Genomic DNA, 24,050 nt, shown 5'->3' on the forward strand with positions numbered 1-24,050 from the left:
AGGCACAAACAAGAGTAGAGCTCTAGTGTGGCAAATGCAGTAGAATCACAAGGCAGCATCTATAAACAGTGGTTTTGAGCAGTGGGCAGCACTGGTGTCGTTTGGGATCCAGCACATTTAAGGCGTTTTTTTTCAATGCTTCTGATGTGGGAAAATGGAGTTGGAGGAGGGAAAACAGCTTTTCCTTCATAGTTTCTGTTGGCTTAGTCTTAAGGTTAGGTAATTTTAATTATGTTTATAATTCATTTTTCTTTAAAATTATGCATTTTAATTACTAAGATAAAAATCTTTACTGTGAGGAAAAAGTTCTTCTCTGTGAGGGTGGGAAGGACATGGCAGAGGATGCCCAGAGAAACTGTGGCTGTCCCTGGATCCCTGGAAGTGTCCGAGGCCAGGCTGGACAGGCTTTGGAGAACCCTGGGATAGTGGAAGGGGGGTAGAATGAGATGAACTTTAAGGTCCCTCCCAACCTAAAACATTTGGTTTTCCATGATTACGCTACACTGACTTTTGCAGGAGTTTGCTCATCTTGAGGACTTATCTCAGGAGATTATGTACGTGAACGAGAGAGGAGGAGAGAATTCAATGGACACCTGGAGTAGTTCATTGTTTTAGGCACCTGCTGCTGCATAGGTAAAATCCTTATCAAAGTGGATTTTGCAGTAATATCATTAACTTCATTGGTGAGACCTAGCCTGTAAATCTTCCCAGCTTTACCTATGGCATGGAACCGAGGTGGCAGAAGAAGGTATGTAGCTACATCTACATTAGAAATTCATCAAACAGCTGCATAGATTGTTTATCTGCTTCTCTCATCCCCAGTGTGCCTGATCACTATTCCAAGCCTAGAAATTAAAGCATTTGCTTATAATATGTGCCCTTTAACCTCAGTGCTTTTAGTGAGAACATGAACAAAATTATTAATCAATTTAGAATAGAAAGCATTTGTCTTTGCTAAGAGGTTATAACAGCCCTTTCTTTGTGCCTTCAACTCCAAATACACACAAAACAATGACTTTTAATTGTGAAGTGATTGAGCACTTGAGAAGGACCCTAGATTTAACAACTTCAAAATTAGGATGGATAAGGGGCTTTGGAGTTTGTTTGGTGGTTTGGTTTTGTTTTCCTTGTTTGTTTAGGTTGTGTTGTTTTTGTTTGATTGGTTTGTTTCAGTTTTTTGTTAGTTTTTTATTATTTGGTTGAGGTCATTTTTAGCGACGCGGGTGTGAAACTTCTCCAGACAAGATGCTGGTAAGTCTTCACTGTCAGTGCCACTTCAGTCTAACTGAAAGTAACGCAAACCTGTTTTAAGATCCAGTGATGACCACTTAGAGGTTAAATTTTAACGTGTTCTATAAACCAAGCCAGCCTGTTTACCTTTCCTGGTGAGTAGGGATGGAAATGCAAGCTGCATTTTTTTTTTTTAATTAATACTTCAGATGAAAATACAGTAATTTCACGACTATAAGGCACACCAGATTATAAGGTACACTTTCAGGTGTCAGCAAATTTCCAAACTTTTGCCAATATATAAGGCGCATGGGACTATAAGGTGCACTCCTGGGTTCGGGCCCAAATTTTAGTCGAAAGGGTGCACCTTATAGTCGTGAAATTACTGTAAATATATTCAAAACACTGTTGCCAGCATATAATGTACCTTTAATGTCACAATGCTTTGAAGTAAGTGCTGCAAAGTTATTTAACCCTAAATTGCAATGTACTTTTTGTGAGTTTTTGTACACACTGGCAAAAGGCTTGTTTTTGATTTACTAGATAGTAATTAGTCAACAGCTTTGAAGCTTTGCCTTATTGTGTAGTTCCTGCCTACAGAGAATTTTTCTCAGTGCAAACTAATTTGTATTTGAAAAATATATGCTGCTAGTATTACTCATGTTGTTATTAAAGAAACCACAGATTTGTCTGGTGATTTCCAATATCAGCTTTGGCTGTTTACCCAGGACATAACATTGATTGCCACCTGATTTTCTTGTGTTGGTTTTCTTGTGCGCTTTTCAGGGGCTCCCAGAATGAGTGGAGAGTATTTAAATATAGAGAATCTTTCTGCATAAAATATTTCTCTTTGAAGTTCTTTTTCATTAAACCTTCGTTCTTGTCACTGCTTCCCTTTTGTCTTTTTCTTTAAAAGAACTGGAATAGGCAGCACTCAAGGCTGAAGCTCTTCAAATACACGCGCTGTAGGTTCATCTCCCTAACTCTCATCTTTCTCTTGGGTTCTTATATATTGCAGTCCACTTGGAAATCCATTAAAAATTTAGTGTACACAACACTGTTGTGAACAGTGAAGTTTGAAATAAGCCTTAAGTATTGTGTGTATATGCATACATACAAAGTATTCATGCTATACACATGTATTTTTTTAATCCAAGCTTTGTGAACAGATCCTTGCAGCTGTTTTTTCTACCCCGGAGGTTTTAAAGTTGATGTTGTACGATAGAGCCTAGTAAGTATTGTAGTACAGGCCCTGATTTACTATTTTCTTAGAGTGTAGCAGCTGCTCTTTGCAGAGCATGAGATGTAACACTCGGGTAGTACGGCAGCACTTTTTGTGTAGCAGCCACACGTTTCACCAAGTTAGTAAACACAAGTGGTATTTGATGCCTTTACATATTTTCTGGTGTCTGATTTCTGCACCTGAGTCATAAATTACCAGAGAATTGTTTAGGTTGAAAAAGCCCTGTAAGACCATCAAGTCCCCCAGCACAGCCCAGGCCAGCACTGCCATGTCCTCAAGTGCCACATCCACAGGGTTTCTAAACGCCCCCAGGGATGGGGACTCCATCATTGCCTTGGGCAGCTGTGCCAGGGCAGGACAGCCCTTTCCAGGAAGGAATTCCCCAAGATCCATCCTGAGCCTCCACTGGCCCAGCCTGCAGCCATTCCCTCTGCTCTTGTCCCTGTTCCCTGGGATCAGATCCCAAATCCTTCTCAGGGCTGTTCCCTGAGTTGTGCAGAGCCACAAGGGCCCCTCGAAGCCTCCTTTTCTCCAGGCTGAGCCCTTTCCCAGCTCCCTCAGGAATTCTCCAGCCCTTTCCCAGCTCCCTCAGGGATTCTCCAGCCCCTTTCCCAGCTCCCTCAGGAATTCTCCAGCCCTTTCCCAGCTCTGTTCCCTTCCCTGGACCCGCTCCAGCCCCTCCAGGGCTCTCAGAGCTGCCCCAGCACTGGAGGTGCCCCAGCAGGGCCAGCACAGGGGACAAGGGCACTGCCCTGGCCCTGCTGCCACCCCAGAGCTGGCACAGCCCTGGGGCCAGTGGCCTGCAGTGGCCTCTTGCCCACCTGGGCACACCTGGGCTGGCGTCCAGCCGCTGTCACAGCACCCCCAGGGCCTTTTCTGGCCCCTCTGCCACCTGGAGCACTCAGTGAGGTCGCTGCAATTCAAGTGCAGGACTCAGCACCTGGCCTGTGTTGACCTCACCTCGGTGGTCTCAGCCTTTCAATCCAGCTGCCCAGACTCCTCTACCGAATTTCCTGCAGAATTTCATGCTATCTGCAAACTTACTAAAGATCCACTCGATTCCCTCATCCAGATCATCAATAAAATATTAAATAGGACTAGGCCAAGACTAAGCTAATACCTGTTGGTATCAGCCGAGCTAACCCTGACCTGAACCCTCCAAAGCAAGGGGGACAAGCAGCATTTAGACCTTTGCCATCCATTCCATCACAAATTATATTATTCTTTTTTTGTTTGTTTATTTGCCTCTCTCCCTAAATAACTGTCTGGTATTTCACAGACAGAAAAGGCAAGAACTGATAAATATTGAATGCTCATTTTTAAGATCTGAATGATTAATTTCAAGGTTTAATTCAACTCACCATTTTCTATGTGTGGGCAACAGCTTTAAGGTTGAATCCAAAAGTGTTTCATGGACAGCAAACACAGAAAAAATCTTGAAAGCCAACAGGGATTTACAGGCAAAGACAATTACCAAATTAACCCACAGGGCCTTTCACAACACCCACTTTGACGTCGAAGGGAAACAGCAGTCTTGCACAGTTCATACTAAATTTGCTGCTGTTTTGGAACCCAAATAAATTCAGTTAGTATTTGCATGACACTTTTGCTATCTCAGTGAGACACAGGATTTCATGGTGTTAATGTTGGTTCCATAATGATCAGTAAGTAACTCCTTCATGGACAAAACCCATGGCTGATGCATTTATTAGGAGTTTGGTCCAAGCTGTCCCTTGCCTGTGATCCTCACTGCTCCATACTGAACTGAAAAGCAGACATTTTCCCAGGACTCTCCAACCTCTTTTCTCAGGAGACAAAATTATTTCTACATGAGCAGTGCTGTGACTTGTCAATAAGCACAGGTTGCTCTGCCAGACAAGCCTGGAGACTCCCAGACCTCACCCAGCCACTAATTTGCTGCAGAGCACTTTGCATCCTGCCCATCTCAGTCACATTCCCATAATCCCCTAACATGGCAGCATTGGCAAGAGGAGGATTTTATGAAAGACTCAGGGTAGTGAAGCATTACATAAAAATTACATGTTTATGCAAAACTTTTGCAAGGTTACTAACAGTATCACTTGAGCACTGCATTAAAAACAATCACTTTTTAGCCCCAAAAACAAATTTAAAATAATTTATGTACATAAATGGTGGGTTTATAAATAAATTTGCAAACACCCCCTACTGAAATTTTACATAAAAACTTTAACATCGCTTTTACAGAGGTTTCACCATTCCACACAAAAAATACAACGTCCCACCTGAGGCTTTACATGAATTTTTGAAAGCACTGAAAGAGTCAATGGTTGACATTAGTGTTTCAATCCTCTATGCACAAACTTTATCACACGAACAGTGACTACACATCACACAAGGTACCAAAACTGGGAGAACAGAATTTCCAGCAGAAAGTTGGAAATAATAAAACCTTGTGCTTAAAAAAAAAAAAAAAAAACACAAAACAAACCAAACAAAAACCAAACATCACATTATTGCAAGTTATTTTATATACAGAACACCTGAGAAGCCTTGTGAGGCTCCCAAAGGGTCATGATTGTCAGGATTATTCAACCAGTGGGTTTGGGATGAACTCCACCTCCAGACAGAAAGCAGAGGGGGAGACCCCCCAGCCTGCTCTGCTGTCAGCAGCTCTCCATGAGAAGTGATAACATACATACATTGTTTGGCTCAAATTGATTCCATTTGAGGCTGCTGTTCTATAGTAAGAGTGTGACAAGCCTTTATATGTCTAGTTAAATTTAATATAAAAGTATTTTTCCATTTGAGAAAAAGCTGACATGGTGACAATTGAAAAATAAAGTATCCACCTGCTCCCAGTGAGCTAGAGAGCAACAAGAAACAAAAAATAATAAAAAACATTTCTAAAACAACTTAATAGGTTTTTAAAGGGAAGATGGTATGACAAAATGTTCTACAATTACTGACTTCTAGTTTCTAATCTGAGTAGATGTCACTGGGTTGTAGAGGGAGAGATGCAGAGGATTGTGGAGTGACTGGTGCTGGACTAAATCACCAGTGTCTCTGGATTAAACATGAGGACTTGTTCTATTTAAAAATTATCTTCAGTAATTGAAATAGTAATTTCCATTTAGCACCCATGAAGTACTGTGGAAGGAACACCACCAGGTTCATATACTGGTAAGAAACAGCTGCAGGCCAAGAGCACTTGCTGATCAACAGACATAAAAATCTTAGAGAAATGACAGCCAGAGCCCCTAAAAACAAAACCAGAAAAATCCTCTTTGCAAACACGTGATTGAAAGGAAACCAATTGATCAGAGAGTGATGATATTACCCAGGAGATTCTCCTACCAGGGCTTTGAACTACAGTATCATTTTTCCTCCTTCTCCTCTCTGCCTTTTTCCTTTGTCTTCCCAAATACATCATGCTGACAAGTTAACAACCATTCAAAGAACCAATTATTGTTTCTGGCTCTTTTTTTTGTTATAACTTCATCTTAACAGGCTTTTTTTGTAAATCCCTGTGACTGCGATGTCACCTCAGCCCCATTCTGTCACTTCATTCTCCCTGCTCTGCCTGGATGTGGTGTGATCTCTGCTCTACAATGACATCATCAGTGATGAAAGAAGTGCATATCTCTCCACTTTACCAGGTCATGAATGAAAATACCAAACTAGGTTCCAGCTCCAACTTCCTACCCTCTCCCTTTCTTTCACAGTGTGAGAAACACTCGCTCACCAATAAAGTCGAAAAAGATCAAAGTCATTGAAGCAAAACTACTCATTAATACCGACACAGCAGCTGAGTCAGGTGCATCTCACTGAAGAGGCACATCTCCCCTGAACGTACAAACCTTTATGCTTTTCCCCGGCCGGAGGGTATTCCTGTCCCCTTTCCCGCTGGCTGAGTAGTCAGGAACTTACATTCTTTCTGATCACCTACTGCACTCAAACCAACACATCCTTCTCCCTCCCCTTTCTCTCCCTTGTGGCAAACGTCTCCCTGTTTCCTCCCTGTCACACTCCCTCCAAAGGCCAGCCTCATGCTAGCTACATCTTTGCCTATGTGACATTAGGTATACAGTCTTATGGTTGAAACAAAACATTATTTATCTCTCCCAATAGAAACATGAAATGGTTTGGGTTGGAAGGAATTTTTGAAGCCCATCCAATTTCAAACCTCCACCATGGGCAGAGACACCTTCCACTATTCCAGGTTGCTCCAGACTCCATGCAGCGTGACCTTGGACACTTCCAGAGATGGCGCAGCCACAGCTTCTCTGTGCGACCTGTGCCACCTCACCACCTTCATCACAAAAAGCTTCTTCCTTACATCCCATCTAAATCAACATTGTCTCTGCTGGAAGCCATTCCCCCTTGTCCTGTCTCTCCATGTCCTTGTCCAAAGTCTCTTTACATCTTTCTTGTCAGCTCCTTTCAGTTACTAGAAGGCCACAATTAGGTCACCCCAGTCTTGTCTTCTCCTGGCTGAACAATCCCAATTCTCTCAGCTTTTCCTCCCAGCAGAGCTGCTCCATCCCTCTGTACATCTAGGTGCCTTCTCTGGACTCACTCCAAAAGCTCCAGGTCTTCCCTGTGCTGGGGGCCCAGAGCTGGACGCAGCTTTGCAGGTGAGGTCTCACCTGAGTGGGGCAGAATCCTCTCCCTTGGTCCCTCTTTTAACCCTCAATCCTCCTATTTAACACCTCACCAACTGCTCCCCTTCTATATCTATAATATGAGAAGGAGCCTGATAAATTCTCTATCAATAGAAATGGCAGAATGGAAGATAATCTTTCCAGATTTCCTGACTACCACACCTGAGGTGAAAAGCTCTTCATAGGTCATGCAGGGCAGTCCAGCTCTGATTGGTGCCATTGCATCAGAGGCTTCCAAAGTCCAGATTACAGTTATTTACCTCTTACAGGTGCCCTCATCCTAAATGATGCTTATAAAACATCCAACACACATATATATTGTATTTTAAACCATATCACTTACAAACGGCACATCTATCTAGCAATTTCTGTCTGTGTACTGTCATTCTTTCCTTTAATGCATTCTTAAATTTTGATCTCAAGGTCAGACTGATGGGTCTGAAGATAGCAGACATCTTTGCCTCCATTTCTTTTAATCACTATTCCATAAACCAAAAACTCAACTGATGTTACTTTCTATGACTAGTTCTTCACCTTCTACACCCTATTTTTAAAACTGCTCTTAAAAGATTATCCATACACCTGCTCAAGGGCAAGATACAACTATAATTAGATGAAGAAAAGGTTTTAAAAGTGAATTAAGGATATAGAGGATACAATAAAACTTGTGAAAATCTAATCAAAGCATTAAGATTAGCAGAAAATCTCATTTGAACCAGTGAATGCCATCAGTATACAAATAATCAGGAAAAAGTACAACATGTACAACATGTGTTTTAGGGGCAACACAATGCAAATGCTCTGAATAGGAGTCCTACATACTCCCTTCAGTGCACATGCGTCCCATGCTCCCACTTCCAGTGCTCAGGAGGGGGTCTGCAGTTTAAAGGTCAGCTTGGGAAAGGACTCCATAAAGCTTGGTGTGGAAACAGTTCCCTAAAAGCACATTCAGATTGGCAGGTAAGACTCTGATGGTATCACTCTGACGGTGCCCAGCCTCTGTGTCTGCAGGGGCAGAAAAGTGCCTCCTTGTACCCAGTCAATTCAGTATCACGGCTGTTACCCACTTCATAAATCAGTCCTGTAATTCTATCCTGTATTAATTCACTTGGAGAGGGAAGTGTGCAATACCCTTCTGAACTGAAACTTCAACAAAAACAAGTCAAGGTACAAACCATGATTGGAAAAAAAAAAAAAAACCAAAAAACCCGCAAACGAGACCAAGCGATGCACAGCAATCCCCCTTCCCCATTTTCAACCCTGCTGCAGTTTGCTGCCACTAGTCTGCTACAGATATCACTGGGAAGCAAGGACAGCAGGGAAGATTGCTGCACTGGTTTTTGCTTTGTTTCCCCATGGAATCACACAATATCCTGAGCTGGAAGGGACCAACAAGGATCATCAAGTCCAATCCCTGGGTCCACACAGGACACCCCAACAATCCCACCCTGTGCCTGAGAGCATTGCCCAAATGCTCCTGGAGCTCTGGCAGCCTTGGCACCATGACCATTCCCTGGGGAGCCTGGGCAGTGTCTGACCACCCTGTGGGGGAAGAACCTTTTCCTGATATCCACCCAACGCCCTCCAACACAGCTCCAGCCATTCCCTTGGGGCCTGCTGCTCATCGCAGAGAACAGAGATCAGAGCTGCCCCTGAGGAGGAACTGCAGTTCACAGTGAGCTCTGACCTCAGTCTCCCCTTCTCTCCTGAAGGCAGAGAAGATGCCTGGAGTAAGACTGCAGGTGGCATATCGCCACCATCCACCTTCAGTTCAGTGCCCACTTAGAGCAGAGAGTCCTGTGCAGTCTATGGATAGGGTCCTTCAAAAGGCAGCTCATAACAACATTTTATTCACATTTTTACATCTTAAGCAGGGTTTAATTCCAAAATCCCATACCTGATTACTCTATGTGTCAGGGAATATCTCAAGCAGTATCAGCACCAGCAATGTTTTAAGATATTTTACTGTATAATCAGTAATACCTTTGCTACCAAGATCAGGATAAGAATACAGAATATACTTCATGTTACATATATCAAAACTACTTTGTACAACTATTTTACTCTGATGACCTGTCCTCTTTTCTCCTCAGTTCCATTACTTTTACAGAATACTATATATTAAGGAACATATGCACAATAATTACTTTGCACATCTCAGAAATCATAGAGCATTACTTATACTACAAATGTTTTACACAAACTATTTACAGAAGCAGTTGCCAAAAGAAAACATATAAACTTACTATTCCTACTATTTTCATTCCTAGAAGAAGTTACAGTGACACTCAACTCACTGGGGTCAAACTTTTCCAGAGTTTGTCATTAAAGACCTAATAATGAACATGTACAACTTATAAAAAAGCTTATAAAAAGACTAGGTCATTAGAGGAGAATCTCTGTTGAAATGTGAGTCAGTCATGGTAGAGAGAAAAATATATGCATGTGTATATATTTTACTCCATTAAAATTATTGCTATCTGGCACTTTTTAAATTTAATTGGAGATTAAAGGGAAAGCATCTCACACCATGTCACAGTCCTGACCTGTCGTTAATCTTCAGATCAATGGCCCAGCCTGTCAAAGGGTTTCCAACCATCAGACACGGCACCTTTTAACTGCTTTTATCACATGTTTAAATTGAGAGAATTTAAAAACTTTCCACAATGCTTTCTGACCTCAGAATGGTTGCTTTTTCTTCTTCACATATGACAGTTACCACAGAGACCACCGTCCAGAGTGGTTTATCTCCTCAAGCATCAATGGATAGTGCCTTCATCAACCTACTTTCATACTTTCAGTGTGAATTTGCTCCTTCTGGTCACACGAGTCAAAAAATCTTTATGTTACAAGACACTAAGGAAACATCAATTTCAGTTGTGTCTATAGAATCTTGTTCATCTCCCTAAACTGAACAGAAAAATTTCCTTCAGTAAATGACAGAAGTTGACTTCTCATTTAATGAACTTCCAACGGAAAAGCAAGACAGCCTTGATGCCCAGAGAGCCCCGCAAAGCCTAGCCATGAAAGGCTCAGGATTCCGCAAATTTATAACTCTAAATCAATACTAAATGTATGAAAAATTCAAGTGCAAACAAAAATCAATTGACATGCACATGATTGTCTCCTACAGAATTTCTTCTTCAAATCCACAGGTAAAAGCAAGAAACATTATAGACACAGGTTGAGAGAGCTGGGGATGGTTCAGCCTGGAGGAGGCTCCAGAAAGAAATTCCAGTACCTTGCAGTACCTAAAGTGGCTCCAAGAGTGCTGGAGAGAGACTGGGGACAAGGACATGAAGTGACAGGACAAGGGGGAATGCTGTCCCACTGACTGTGGGTAGGGTTAGATGGGATATTGGGAAGGAACTGTTCTCTGTGAGGATGGGGAGGTTCTGGTACAGCCCAGAGCAGCTGTGGTTGCCCCATCCCTGGATGTGTCCAAGGCCAGGCTGGACATTGGGGCTTGGAGAAACCTGGAATAGTGGAAGGTGCCTTTGCCCTTGGCAAAGGGTGGAACAGGATGGGCTCTAAGGTCCCTTCCAACCCAAACCAGTCTGTGTTTCCATGAAGATGTATGAAGTTACATCAAACTACAAGAAAACAGGAAAGACGTCCCTCCATGTTCCCTGAGATAATCTCCAGCCCAGCCACAGTGCCTTATCTCACTGGCACTGGTTAACGTCATGTAGAACCTGTCTTACCACTGGTCACTGCTTGAGGAGCCCAGCTCTACAATTACACACAGTGAGTCACCACACCTTCATGTCTGCACTCATGTTTCAATCGTGTCTGCCTTGGGATACTGGAAAATCAGTGGGATTTAGTGGGAATATAGCAAAGGACATCTCTCCTCCAGCACCATGTCCTATCTAATGCACACACATCTTGTACTGCAGGCAAGCACAGCTCAGGCACAGAAGCCACTCTGATGCCTCAACCAGCTTTGATCCAATAACACAATTTTCACATTGTCATTTCTTGTCTTTCCATATCACATGACAAATTCCCTAAGTGCTGACTAGAAAAATTAAGACCACATTTAAACTCCATCACTTTTAACACACAATATCCTTTTTCATCAGCCTCAGTGAAGATAATGTAGGCATATTTATAGTAACATTAACCACATTTCTTCTGTATGGCAGTATTATTCTCAGAATAGACAACTGAATACAACTCGTCATGCAAAACTGTCATTAAAATATGCTTCCAAACCTCCAAATTCCTATGTAAATAGTCATCATTAGAACATCTTCAAACCATATAAATAATTTGTCCTAATTAATTGATAGGGAAAGTGAACCAAGGGGATTAGATGATGAACTGTATTGATTCCTGAAGTCTGTGATCATCTATTCTCAAGGGAACAATAAAGTTAGAGGTTATAAAGTCATTTCAGCTTTTCCAGACGGACCACACATTCCTGTTTCTACTAGAAATCCAAGTCCCCATCCTCTCACATTCAAACATCAAACTTTCATAGAAATTGTTATTGTACCATTCATGTAAGGGAATTCTGCTGGTACTGACATTTGCCTGCTTGTCCCAGAAATTCTCATCAGCTCAGGTACTGAGAAAAGCTGGAAATAGTCCACAAATTACTGGTATAATGTGTTTTCAGTAACTGAGTTTTCTTTGGGCTCATCACATAAATTTAGATAAAACAAGTTAACAGACTATCAGTAGTATCCACAAGAAAACTTAAAATTCCAGCAATAGTAGTATGGATGTTTCAGAAAATATGTGCATAGGCAGGAAGTCAAGTCCTGGTTTTGACTCTGAACCACATCAACACCTCCTCAAAATGATTCATCCTCCAGAAGTTGAATGAGGGCATACTCAAACACCCATTACTAGCCCCAAAATGAAAACCAGTAATTTTAAAGAGTCACTGCAACCTGTCCTAGTGAGAAAGACACCAACTGATCCAAATTTACAGAGCTGCCTGTTATGTGTTTCAGTGTAATAAATCAATCCCTTAACGACAGTGCACTAACACACTACCAAACAAGGAGGCAGCAGCTATAAATGCAGATGCAAATAGAGTGCATCCTGAATGACAACAAATTTCAACTTTAACAAAACTAAAAGCTACTCACCCTACAATTCTGCCTGTTCCTGATATCCCCTTGAAAAAAGTTAAAATCACCACTGACCTCAAAACTACTTATTTCTCACCATATTAGTTGGAATTCAATACTTTGCTTTCAGCAAGCCAGCAACTTCACCATATGCTCACAATGTGGATACAGTAGTATACTTCTTTCTATCTGCACAAAAATCCTTAATAGGAAACAATGTTGGAGTTTTCCCTGGGTTTTTGGAGGGTTTTTTGTTATGGGGGGGGTTGGCTTTTGTCTGTTTGTTTTTGGTTTTTGTTGTTTTTTTATTCTTGTAGCACTGGCCTGTCCAGTCAACACCTCTGCTCTACACTCCTCTGCAACACGGGTCTTGCAAAGCCTGGAAATCTTTGCAGCATCACCTTTGATGATTTCAGACAAGATCAAAGTATGTAGCAAGCAGACACTAGAGATCTAAGATCTGAAATCACTGTAAAATTCAAGTGACACTCTCCACTCTGCATTAATGGGAGATTGACTGTGTAAATTAATCATTAAACAAGCAGGTGCACAACCCTGGCAGGAAACATGCTGCACCTTGCTGCAAAAAGCCTTCACAAAATCACCTTGAAAAGTTTATTTTAGAGCAACTCAAACACATTCTTGATCATGACAAGCGATGAAATTTAAAAGCTGTGTTCAGGGTAAACCTGAATCACAGATTTTCCCTAGATAGGGCAATTACATTCCAAGTATCTGGGAGTATTGCCATGACACCAACATGTGGAAAATGACCAAACTGTGGAAGAAAAGCGATAATGATACAAGCACAAAGAAACTGAAGGGAAAAAAAAAAAAAAACAAACACTAAAGCCTCTCAATAATCCATTGCAGCTAATCCATTGCAGGAGTAATTTTTTTTCATTGCACCAGAGTATAAGCCGCACTTCCGGGTGTCGGCAATTTTTCGTTCTTCGCCCATATATAAAGTGCACCAATATATAAGCCACACTTTTTTTTTTTGCAGCGAGGAGTCATGCCGCGCACAACAAAGTAACAAATTAGCAACAGAATTGCGCAATCACGAGGTTAACTGGCTCAGCCCGCTCGGGGCCAGGCGGCCCCAGCCCCGCTCGCCGCTGCCGCCGGGCGAGCCCCGGCCCGGCACTGCTGCCCCACCGGCCGCTGGCCCCGGCGCGGCTCCCCCGCAGTCCCGGCGGCAGCCTCGGCCTGGCTCAGGGTTGATGCCAGCTCACACTTTCAGGTTGGTAAATTTCTGAACTTTGTTCATATATTGGCCGCTCCGGAGTATAAGCCGCACTTCTGCGTTTGGACCAAAATTTTAGTCAAAAAGGGTGCGGCTTATACTCATGAAATTACTGTAATTGAAGACATGGTTATTCCTTCCCTTTACCACAAAATAATATTAAACCCAATCTAAATTTTCTGAATGGAAAAATAACTCTCACTTTCTGTATCTAAATTTATAACAGGAGTTTACAAAAAATGCTAATTTACCTGTGTGAAGCTTCTTATCCCTTGACTAGACAAGCATCACCTTGGAGACAGACATTAAATTTTTAAGTAATACAAACACTAGTAAGAATGTCTTCCAAAGAGTGTTTTCCTAGCAGAACTTTCCTTATTTTGTTCCCTTTCAGCTTACAGAAACCAGCAAATCATAAAAGGTTTCTGAAAATCAGGAAACAGAGGGCAGAGGCAAATAATAGAAAATCTGGGATTTTCACAGCTGTATTTGTACATCCTGCATAAGTGTCTATGCAAAGCTGAGCAGCACTGTCTCATGATAAAGGTCATTATGGATAATTTTCACCCCAAAGAGGATGTGTAACAACCTGTACCTACACGAAGCAACAACCGTCATTTAAATTTTTGCAACACGGACTGAGCACACCCTAGATGAGTTTGTGTACAGCAATGCTTTTACTTCTGCAGCTGTGAGCCCAGCAGGCACAGGAGAGAATAAAAGGTAGTTTACACATTGGAAAACTCTTTGTTGGAATACCCAGACCACCTCTGTCAGCATGGTGTCCCTTAAAACACCGTAATTCCACTTCTGTATATTAAGGGAACCGAAAATTCTGAATCTGGTGATACTGGTGATACTACAGGAAATTTGTTTTACCAAGTAAAGCCACAACCAGGACCAGGAATGTTATCCAGATCCTGGGGTGTACAAGAAGTACTTCTCACAATCTGTTCTGGAGATCAGCTGCCCCTCTTTAGCAGGACCATTGCTCAGTTTGTCAGTAAAACATTTAAATTCCTCATCATGCAAGATGCACTAAGATGATTATTATCAGCCCAAAACTCAGAGTCCATTTTCTTTAAATTATTCTCCTAATCTCTCACTATGCCAATGTCCCAAATTTAGCTTATCAGATTGCTACATAAAGCTTGTTCTGTGTTCAATTAAGGCCTCTTAACAACCCTAATGATGTCACAACTCTGCAATAAGGACAGAGCCCTTATGTTCTGAATACCCCAAGCATCTCACATTCCTTAAGACCAAATCATGCTCGGAATCATCTGTATGCAGCACACATTCACCAAAACCTTGGCAAGCAACCTGCCTCTCCATCAAATAAAAATTTATTTTAAGCAAAAGAAGGAAAAGTGACAGTCTAAAGGAACTTCTGCAAGGATCAGGCATAAACAAAGCAAGGGAACAAAAGCAGGAAACAAAAACCAAACATTGTTACTGCTCCAGTGTTTCGGTGACTAAATGAATATTTCATTCAAAACCGTGCACAAAAGCAAATTATCATCTCTGTTCACTGCTGTAAAATTGATTACCAAATATTCCAACCCTGCTTCCAAGATGCTGCAGTGGTTTAATGGGCAGATGTGAACACGTGGCTGTGCAAGAACAAACTGCTGTGGTCCTTCTTATGGTAAATTCCAGTTTGGAGTAGCTCCCTCCTCCCCCAAAACTACTTCGCTTACAAAATCACATCATTCTCAACGCTACCTGTTGTGATTTAAAAGCTCCTATTTGCTGGGAATATTTTGACTGCAGGAAAAAAAAGCAAAGCTCTACCTGGTCAAGAACGTAATTCCAAGTGCTGTGCTTAGAACTTGAAATCAGAAAAAATTACTTCAAGGAAACTGTTCAAGAAAAGAGGACCTAAGGGTATCCTAAATTAATACAGTAAGACAACAGCTTGGTCAGCAGCAGCATTATCTAAATATAGGATTTTCATAAAATTTTCATTTATTTCATAAATATGTGGATTTCATAGACATATTAGGTGCAGGAAGCTCAGCGTTTGACATTTGATTGCTCACAAAAGCTTCAGAGGAACAAGCCAGGAAAGTCAAATCCATCACATACATTCCAAATATTATTTAAATCTATCAGGACACAGGATAAAAGGATTGCTGGTCCTAGATTTTTTTTTTATTATTAAAGAAAGCAACTATTTTCTGTGAAAACAGTGCTAATCTCAGTCAATTTTAGGTATTTCAGTGTAAGCTATTCATGTTAAATGTACATTGATGAAGTAGGTAACGAACATCTGGTTGGACCTGAGCTTATTATATTAGTTGTCAAGAGAAGCTGTGGCTGCCCCATTCCTGGAAGCATTCAAGATCAGATTGGACAGGGTTTGGAGCAACCTGGTTTAGTGAAAGGTGTCCCTGCCGACCACAGGGGCGAGAACAAGAAGACCTTCAAGGTTCCTCCCAACCCAAACCATTCTGTGATTATTTTGCATCCAAAATGAAATGAACAACAGAGACCGAAATACCTGGAAAATCTAGAGCAGTGTCAGACAACTGCTAAGGGATTCAGGTAGGTATTCCCTGATACATACAGAAACAGAGAAATGAGACAAATTGTGACCACTGCACATAAGGAGGTGTTTGTAAGTCTAAGTCAGTGATACATCCCTGGATTTGGCAGGCAGAGGAATGTTATCCTTTATCTGCTCTGTTTCAGAAGGTCTCATGCTCAGACATGCTCAGCAGAAAGACAGGAACAGGACAGGACTCACTCCTCTCTCTCACACATGAAGTGTTCAGTGATTCCAACAATTCCAATAGGGATTCCAAAGCTCCAATAGGGAAGGCACTGGATGTGTGTGAGGCAGAGATGATGGGGAGAATCCAGCATGAGCTGTTTTGTCTGACTGCTCTGAATTTTCCACTACTGCCTCCTTACTATAAAGCAGACTGAAAATAAGCACTGAGCTTATTGCAAACATTAACAAAATCTCCCGCAAGTCAAATATTTATGCTGCTCATTTAGTGCACAGCAAAAACTGCAGAAAACTCAGATATTTCAAAAATACTGAATAATTTCACAGGTGAAGTTTTGTTCTTAAAACAGTCCTAGTAAAATATCAGATCAGACAATATAACAGTGTGAGAACACAGAATTCAGATTAAATATTAGCCATGAGTTTCTCAATGAACAGACCATTTAAATAAAATCATGGAATGGTTTGGGTGGGAAAGGATCTTGAAGACCATCTAGTCCCACACCCCTGCCATGGCACCTTCCACTAGACCAGGTTGCTCCAAGCCACAAAATATATATTTATATATTATATACATGTATGGATAGACAGAAATACAGATATGCATACATAAAGATATCCCCACATACCTGCTAGAACTAAATAAAAGTACATAATTGGGCTTTTTTTCTCAGTGTATTCATTAGAATTGATGATGTTTAAGTATTTCCTACCTGAATACCTAATTCTTTTTTACCAGTCCATAGTGCTTGAACGAGCCTTTCATTAAGCAGCATGGAAGAGAAAATAATTTTAAAGTACAATAATATCCTTATGAAAAGGGAGAAACAGAATGGAGATCAGGCGCAAATGTAGCCCCCAGATCTAATTTGAGCACTTAAACTGATTTGATTCAAATTGCCAACATCCTTGGATCTATTAAGCAGCTTCCTGACCTTCCTAAATCTACAAATTGCCTCAGGTAGCTTTTTAAAGACAATAGTATTTAAACTTTTGACCAAAAGTTCCTATTTCCTTAACAAAGAGAATTGTGGTAGCTCTTTTCCAGCTCACACTCTCTAGGTTGTGATTTACACAAACCTAGAGATAAAATTCCTCTTCACTGTAATATTCTTTGGCCAAGGGCACTCTATTACCACCAAGTCCTTCATAACATTTAATCAGCAACACAACTGCTCCCATTATATTAATAAAAAGGGAGTTTAAAGGATACATTCTAATCTTTTTTTTTACTTTTCAACTGTCAGGCTGAATAGTTAAGTCCTGCTTAGCATTTGCCATCTCCCACCACAGAAAAAGTATTACCATGAAAGGAGCACCAGTGCCTTTACACACAAAATCCATAGCCCTGGAATTATTTGGTATTTCATTATACAGTCAAAATATTATTTTCAGCTACCTCCACACATCAAACTGCCCATCAGTGAGCCTACACACACAATCCACACACACTGACTGTTCAAGAAGTCAATCATTACCCTGAATTTGTTAATCCAACCCTTTACAATCTCAGGACAATAAATCCACGTGAACCAGAGATCATTTCTTGCCCTGTGTGTTACCTGCCTTGTATGGTGAGAAGCAGCTGAGAGAGCTAGGGGCAGTCAGCCTGGAAAAACTCAGAGGGTTATAATGAGAAGAGCTCATTCTTACTCTAAAACTCCCTGACAGAAGGGTGCAGCCAGGGGGAGTCAGGTTCTACTCCCAGGGAAAAGAAACAGGACCAAAAGGAAATGGCCTCAAGTTGCACTTGTGCTGGAGGGTTAGACTGGATATTGGAGAAAATGTCTTCATGGAAAGGTTGGTCAGGCACTGGAACAGACTGCCCAGGAAAGTGGCTGAGTTCCCATCCCTGGAAGTGTTCAAAAACATATGGATGTGGTCAGTGGTGATCTTGGCAGTGCTGGGGGCAGTTGGACTCCATGACCTTAGAGGGCTTTTCCAACCTTAATTCCATCTGCTAATTAGGCAGTTGCCTGACAACTCAGTTTAGGCAGGACAAGAGGTTGTGTCACTGAGCTGCAGATAATGCTCTGAAGAGTCTGTTAACCAACTGTGCAGCATCTTTTTGATTGTACAATAATCAACGCTGCCAATTTCACTCTCAAGTTTGGAGCTCCCAAGCTCCCACTGCTCCAAATGTTATCTCAGGATGCTGCTGCAGCTCTGTGACTGGGAAATTTTTCATCCCTCCCAGCAGCAGCTCCTCTCCTGCCCATATCATAGCACCTCGAAGCCCCCAACAGCCAGTCCAGAGCCCTCAAGAGGTTTGTACTGAAACAGAAGACACAAGTACATCAGGCACATTTTGTGTTTTCTATTTCAGCTTCCATTAACACCAAGATGTTTACTTTTGAACGACTAAAGTGGCTGGTTCCACGCCTTAAAAACAGTCACTTGAAGTCCTTCCTAAATCAGCCTGCTACCCCTAAAGACCACCACCGACCTCAAGTTGTTACTCATACATCTAACTGCAGTCTGAAAAGAAGATTTCCCAGGAAAAAGGGAAACAGAATATTAGCAGACTGCAACTCGATGCTACAATGTTCATCCTTCACTGTGAACGCAAGAAGATGTGAGAGATTATTACATTAGTGAAGCAGAAGGTGTATCTTTACAATGTAAATGAAAACAGTCAAGGCCACAAATATAGTCATCATATACATCTAGATAAGATAGGATGATTAACATGCCAAATTTAGTTACATCTCTCAGTCCAGCAGATATGCTGCACTTGGAAAATAATTTTCACCTGTTCTTCTACCTCCCATTTGTACCTACAGCATCTAATAACACATTAAGTCCTTTAAAGCCAAACTCTTGACTACCATGACCCAAAAAAAACCTCCTGCAGAGCCAATTCTGACAGGAGACAGAGAAAACTCAAGGCATATGAAAGACACATGACTGCAAAACTCTGAACACGGCTTATTTGCACTTCTCAGAGCTCCAAGTTTAAAAACATTACTAGAAACTTCAATTCCTTAATAAACCAATAAATAGACAAATAAACCATCTACAGAGAAAATCATACATTATATTTTCAGGCAAAATTTTAGATGAAAATTATAAGCGAGAAAAAAGAAGTTTTATCGAAACAGGTAAGAGGATAAAAAAATTGAGGTTCTATTAGCAGTGACTATATACCAATTCTTTTTTTTAATTGGGATTACCATACAGAAAAGAAGCCTCTCAAATCCAGTCCCCTTAAAATGACAAATATCCCAAGTTTCTCCAAGAAACTAACAGGTATGAGGTTATTCCTTAAAGCTCTCTCCTAACTAAAAGAAAATGCTTATCATGGCAGTGGCAAAAAGACATTAAAAAGGCAGGTTTGGATATCCAGAGTTTGCCTAGTCTGGAATTGTTTCCAAACAAAACCCCTTTCAAACTGTTTGCAACACATACTCATTACAGACTGTCAATAAGTATAAAAAATTAAAGTCTTTTTCTTCCATGAGTTCAGGTTATACAGACAGTTACCCTCCTCCCAAATCCATAAGGAATGTCATCAAAGGGTGCCTGGTACTTTCAGTAGCTCCCCAAAAAAGCAGTCACTGCCTAGGACAACCATCCTTTTCTCATTTCCTTCTTTTCCAGGAATCAGCCCTGACAGGGAATTCACCTAACATATGCAGACACACACACACTGGCTCTTTCACTGCCACAGCTGACAAATCCAAGGCAGGTAACCATCTCACAGAAACCCTTGCCATAACAGAGAAGCCAGGGAGCATCCCCAGTCCATTTGCATGATTTCCATTTTCTCATCCAGTGGGATATACTTCAGACACACAACCCAACACTAAAATAACTGGCCCCAGCACTGCAGAAATGCACTTTCCATCATCATAGTGTCCAAAAATCAGTGTCCTGTGCAGACACCCCCCATTCCCACACACGGCCATTAGCACATGGTCTGGACCAGTGCAGAGTCAGAGGGTTCCAGCCCCCCACCCAGAGACCTCCTTTAGCCTTTTTTTCTTAAAAAAAAAAAAAAAACACTTTGAAGCAGCAGGACTCTCCCAATACTCACTGTTCTGTTCAATCCCCTCCCACTGCCCAGTCTTGTCTCCCCACAAGCCCAGGAGCTTTCTTCCACCATGTGCTATTCCCACTGTCCTCCCCACCAAGAGCCAGCAGCATTACAGTTCCAGAAGATGAGCCTCCCAAATGCCAACTACTCCTATAAGGATATTGCTTCTCTCCCCTGCTCTCTCCTGAAATAACCTTTAACCAAAACCAGCACCTGCTGATCTGCCAAGAGGAGCTTACTTAAACACTCCCCGCTCAAACACCTCTAAAGTCTCCACCCAGCCCTAACACTCACCTTCATGCCCTTCGTCTCCAACCTGTTCTCAGTCTGATCTAGTCCCATCTCCAGATTAGTCCTTCTCCTCGCCCAGGAACTGGCCCTCCTCTGTCCTGCTCCTCACTGCTCCCATCTTGCTTCCAACTCCAGCCACATCCACACACACAGCCACTCCCATTCACCCACCATCCTTAGACTTCCATTTATATAGCCCCCAAACCTAACCTTGCTGCCAAAAAAATACCCCCCTACCTCTTCCCTCCAGCCTTACTTTCTGACTAGACCTACTAAAACTTAAACTCACCATTTCCGTGGCTCTGCAATCCATCACACCTACATCCCCACTAATCCAGTGCCCTACAAGCACATCCCTGCTCATACACAGCCCCTCAGAGGGGCTGATCGTCAACTGATCACCAGTTACACCTCTGCAACCCCAGCCAACGAACACCAAAAATTCAGCCCCGCAAGGGGTGCCTCTCTGCATGACAAACATCCCGTACTCACCAACTGGGGCACTCAACATCCACATCCCACTGCTCCCAGACCTCTCCCAGGAAGCCCCAGCCACTCTGTGGACCTCCACACCCAGCCTTCCACACTGTCACCCCATCATCACACCCATGCTGCCATCACCCCTCAAGCCTGTTTCCACACACCCACTTCTCTCTCTACACCCAAATCCCTTTGTCCCCCTGCCCTTTCCTTTACACTCAAATCCCCCTGAACCAGCGCCACTCTCACCCTCTCACTGCACAGAGACCCAGCCCCTGCTGTCCCCGCAACACGCTCCTATCCTGCCCTAACACCGCCATCCTTACTGTCACTGCCCCTCGCCTTTATCATCATCACCTGGACCTGCGTCTCACCTTTATCATTACCTGAGTGTCCCTCACCATCCCTTTGACCTGCCACTCACCTTTAGTGTCACTTCCATCTGTCGATCACCCTTAACCTCACCTGGTCCCGCCCCTCACCTTTACTGTCAGCCGGCCCTTCCCCTCGCACCACGACCCTGCTGCCCTCACTCATCATCCCCGGACCCCCTCAACCCCTCACCCCGCCGGAGTGTCCAAGCCTGCTTCTCGTACCCACCTCCCTATTTCCCTCAAGTGCTCCTTCGGGCAACCTGACCCGGGCCACCGAGCCACTGCTGCGTCCCCTCCTTCCTCCCTTGCCCTGTCCCTCACTCCCATCCCTGATGTGGCTGCCACACTCTCCCCTCCGTACCCCAAACCAGCCCGATCCCCATGGTCCAAACTAACTCCTCACTCAAACCAGCCCCGCATCCTCGAACCAGCCTTTCATTCCCGTAACCCAAACTTAACCTCTCACTCCTGAACCAGTCCCGAACGGCGAACCAGCCCCGAACCAGCGCCTCCACACCGACCCCGCACGTCCCCGCGCCCCGTCCCCCACCCCAAGGCATGTCCCCGCCCCCCCGCCCCGCGGGGTCTCACCTGAAGCGCCCCCCGCAGTGCTGGCACTGGTCGCCCACCCAGCCAGGCTGGCACTCGCACTGCCCGGTGCCCGGCTGGCACCGCCCGCCGTTGGCGCACGGCTTGTCGCATTCCTTGGACACCGCCACTTCCTCGCCGGCGGCGGCGGCGGGGCCCAGCACCAACAGCAGCAGCAGCGCCAGCAGCGGCGGCGGCGGTGCCGGTGACCTCCCGCCCCGCCTTCCCGGTCCCCGCCGCGCCATCTGCGGCCGCTGCCGGCTCGGAGCGCGGCGGGCGGGGGGCGGCGGCACAACGCGGACCATGGGCCGCCGCGGGGCCTCCGCCGATCCCGCTACGGTGGCCGCGAGTGGGGGGGGAGCTGGGGAGGCGGGGCCAGTGACGTCACCGCCGCGGCCATGGCGGCAGGGAGGGGGCGGATCGGGAATCACGGAGTCACGGGATTGGCCCACTAATTGCAATCCCTAGTTTAGAAAGAATGGAAGCAGTTCTTGGTTAGATCATACAACTGCAGCGCTCTTCACTTAAGGGTGAGTTTCTCATCTCAGCACGTTTAACAAGCAGAGATTAAAACACACAGCAATTCCCAAACCGTGAAATGGCATTTCCCGGGAAATAAGTCGATTTAAAATTCCTTTCCCTGGGCATGCGGCAGCCCCTTAATGCCCATCCTGAATTGCAGGCCTCGGGCCTGTCCCCAGCACTGGAGGTGCGCCAGCAGTGCCAGCACAGGGGACGGGCCTGGGCTGGAGCAGCCCCCTATGGACGATGGGGAGGGATTGGCTCCCCGGGGGTCTGTCCCACCAGCATCCCAGGTGTCACCGTACCCCAGCTGAGCCCGAAAAGGTCCCCTCAGAGGTGGAGTTATGACCCCCCTACCTCGGGAATGCCCCTCAGCCACCCCCCAGACACTGAGTGTGGGCCTGAGGCGTGGGGAGACCTCAGGCTGAAGGCTGAAGGGGAGGGAAGTGTTCAAGGCGAGGCTGAGTGGGGCTCTGAGCAACCTAGGAAGAAATATGGGAAGAGATTATTCTCTGTGAGGGTATAAGGCCCTGGCACAGGGTGCCCACAGCAGCTGTGGCTGCCCCTGGACCCCTGGCAGTGCCCAGGCCAGGTTGGACACTGGGGCTGGAGCAACCTCAGATGGTGAAACCTGTCCCCGCCCATGGCAGGGGTGAAATAGGAAGAGGTTTAAGATCCAACTCAAACCACTCTGTGATTTTATAATTCTAATTGTGTAAGCAAAAAAAAAGAGGCTCTGAAAAATGGATCCCTACCCTGGAAAACAAGCTAATGATCTCTAAGGATTTCTGGGCCCTAATTTGTAACAGCAAAGGCCTGAGCAAGGAAGAAGAAAGAAGTTAGAAGTCATCATCTGCTGCATTTGTGGGCAAGGCAGCAAACTCTACTGGACATACAGTAAGAATGTCCTTTGCAGCAGGGAGAGTGAAAATTTTAGACCTTTAATTTTTAACAGAGTGAAAAACGTGTGAGAAAGTTGGCAGTGTTTGGAGTTCTGTTACCTTTGGTCTGTCTCCAGCAATATGATTGTGTCCAGACTTACACAAATTGTTTTGAGTGAGGGAAGATGTCAACAGCTGAGAATTTATTATTAAAAGGAAAAAAAAAGGAAAAATATAATATTCTCATTTTTCTCTCCAAAAGGATGACCAGAGTTTAGGTACAGCAATGCGTAGACACACTGCAGGCTGGGTGGAAATAGCCAATAGCCATATCTAAATAGTTAATTTCTGTTTAGAAATTCAAATATTAGTTATCTGTCTGAGGAAGGTTCTCAGTGGGAGCCTTAGTGATTTATTTCTCTGTGTGTTACTGGTATAACGAAGGGTGTTGAGCAGATAGGAAAGAAAACATTCTAAAGAGTGGTTGGTTTTTTCTTGTAAATTATCTCCAGCAAAACCGTTGCTCAGAGATTTTGCCTTTTCTGCTTGAAGCCTCAAGAAGGAGGATGAAATCTTGAGTTTAGTTTAACACTGCTGGGCTGGGCTGACCTGGTATTCAAAGGCAACATAAAACCAAAAGGTGTAAGTGATGAGAAATAGGTTGCAAATCCCTTGTAGGCGATGCAGAAATGGAGGCA

The 24,050-nt window shown here is 43.6% G+C and overlaps 1 protein-coding gene across 1 annotated transcript in view; it reads right to left on the reverse strand.

The window, feature by feature from the left end:
• Positions 1-22,266, reverse strand: part of ATRN (attractin) — a 151,015-nt gene extending 128,749 nt beyond the window's left edge. Inside the window, exon 1 of the mRNA XM_033060031.1 lies at positions 21,953-22,266. Coding sequence (XP_032915922.1) covers positions 21,953-22,254 — 302 coding nt within the window. The 5' untranslated portion in view covers positions 22,255-22,266. The remainder of the gene's footprint in view (positions 1-21,952) is intronic.
• Between the last annotated feature and the right edge of the window lie 1,784 nt (positions 22,267-24,050).

Source organism: Catharus ustulatus, chromosome 5 (assembly GCF_009819885.2).
Source record: "Catharus ustulatus isolate bCatUst1 chromosome 5, bCatUst1.pri.v2, whole genome shotgun sequence".
NCBI lineage: Eukaryota > Metazoa > Chordata > Aves > Passeriformes > Turdidae > Catharus > Catharus ustulatus.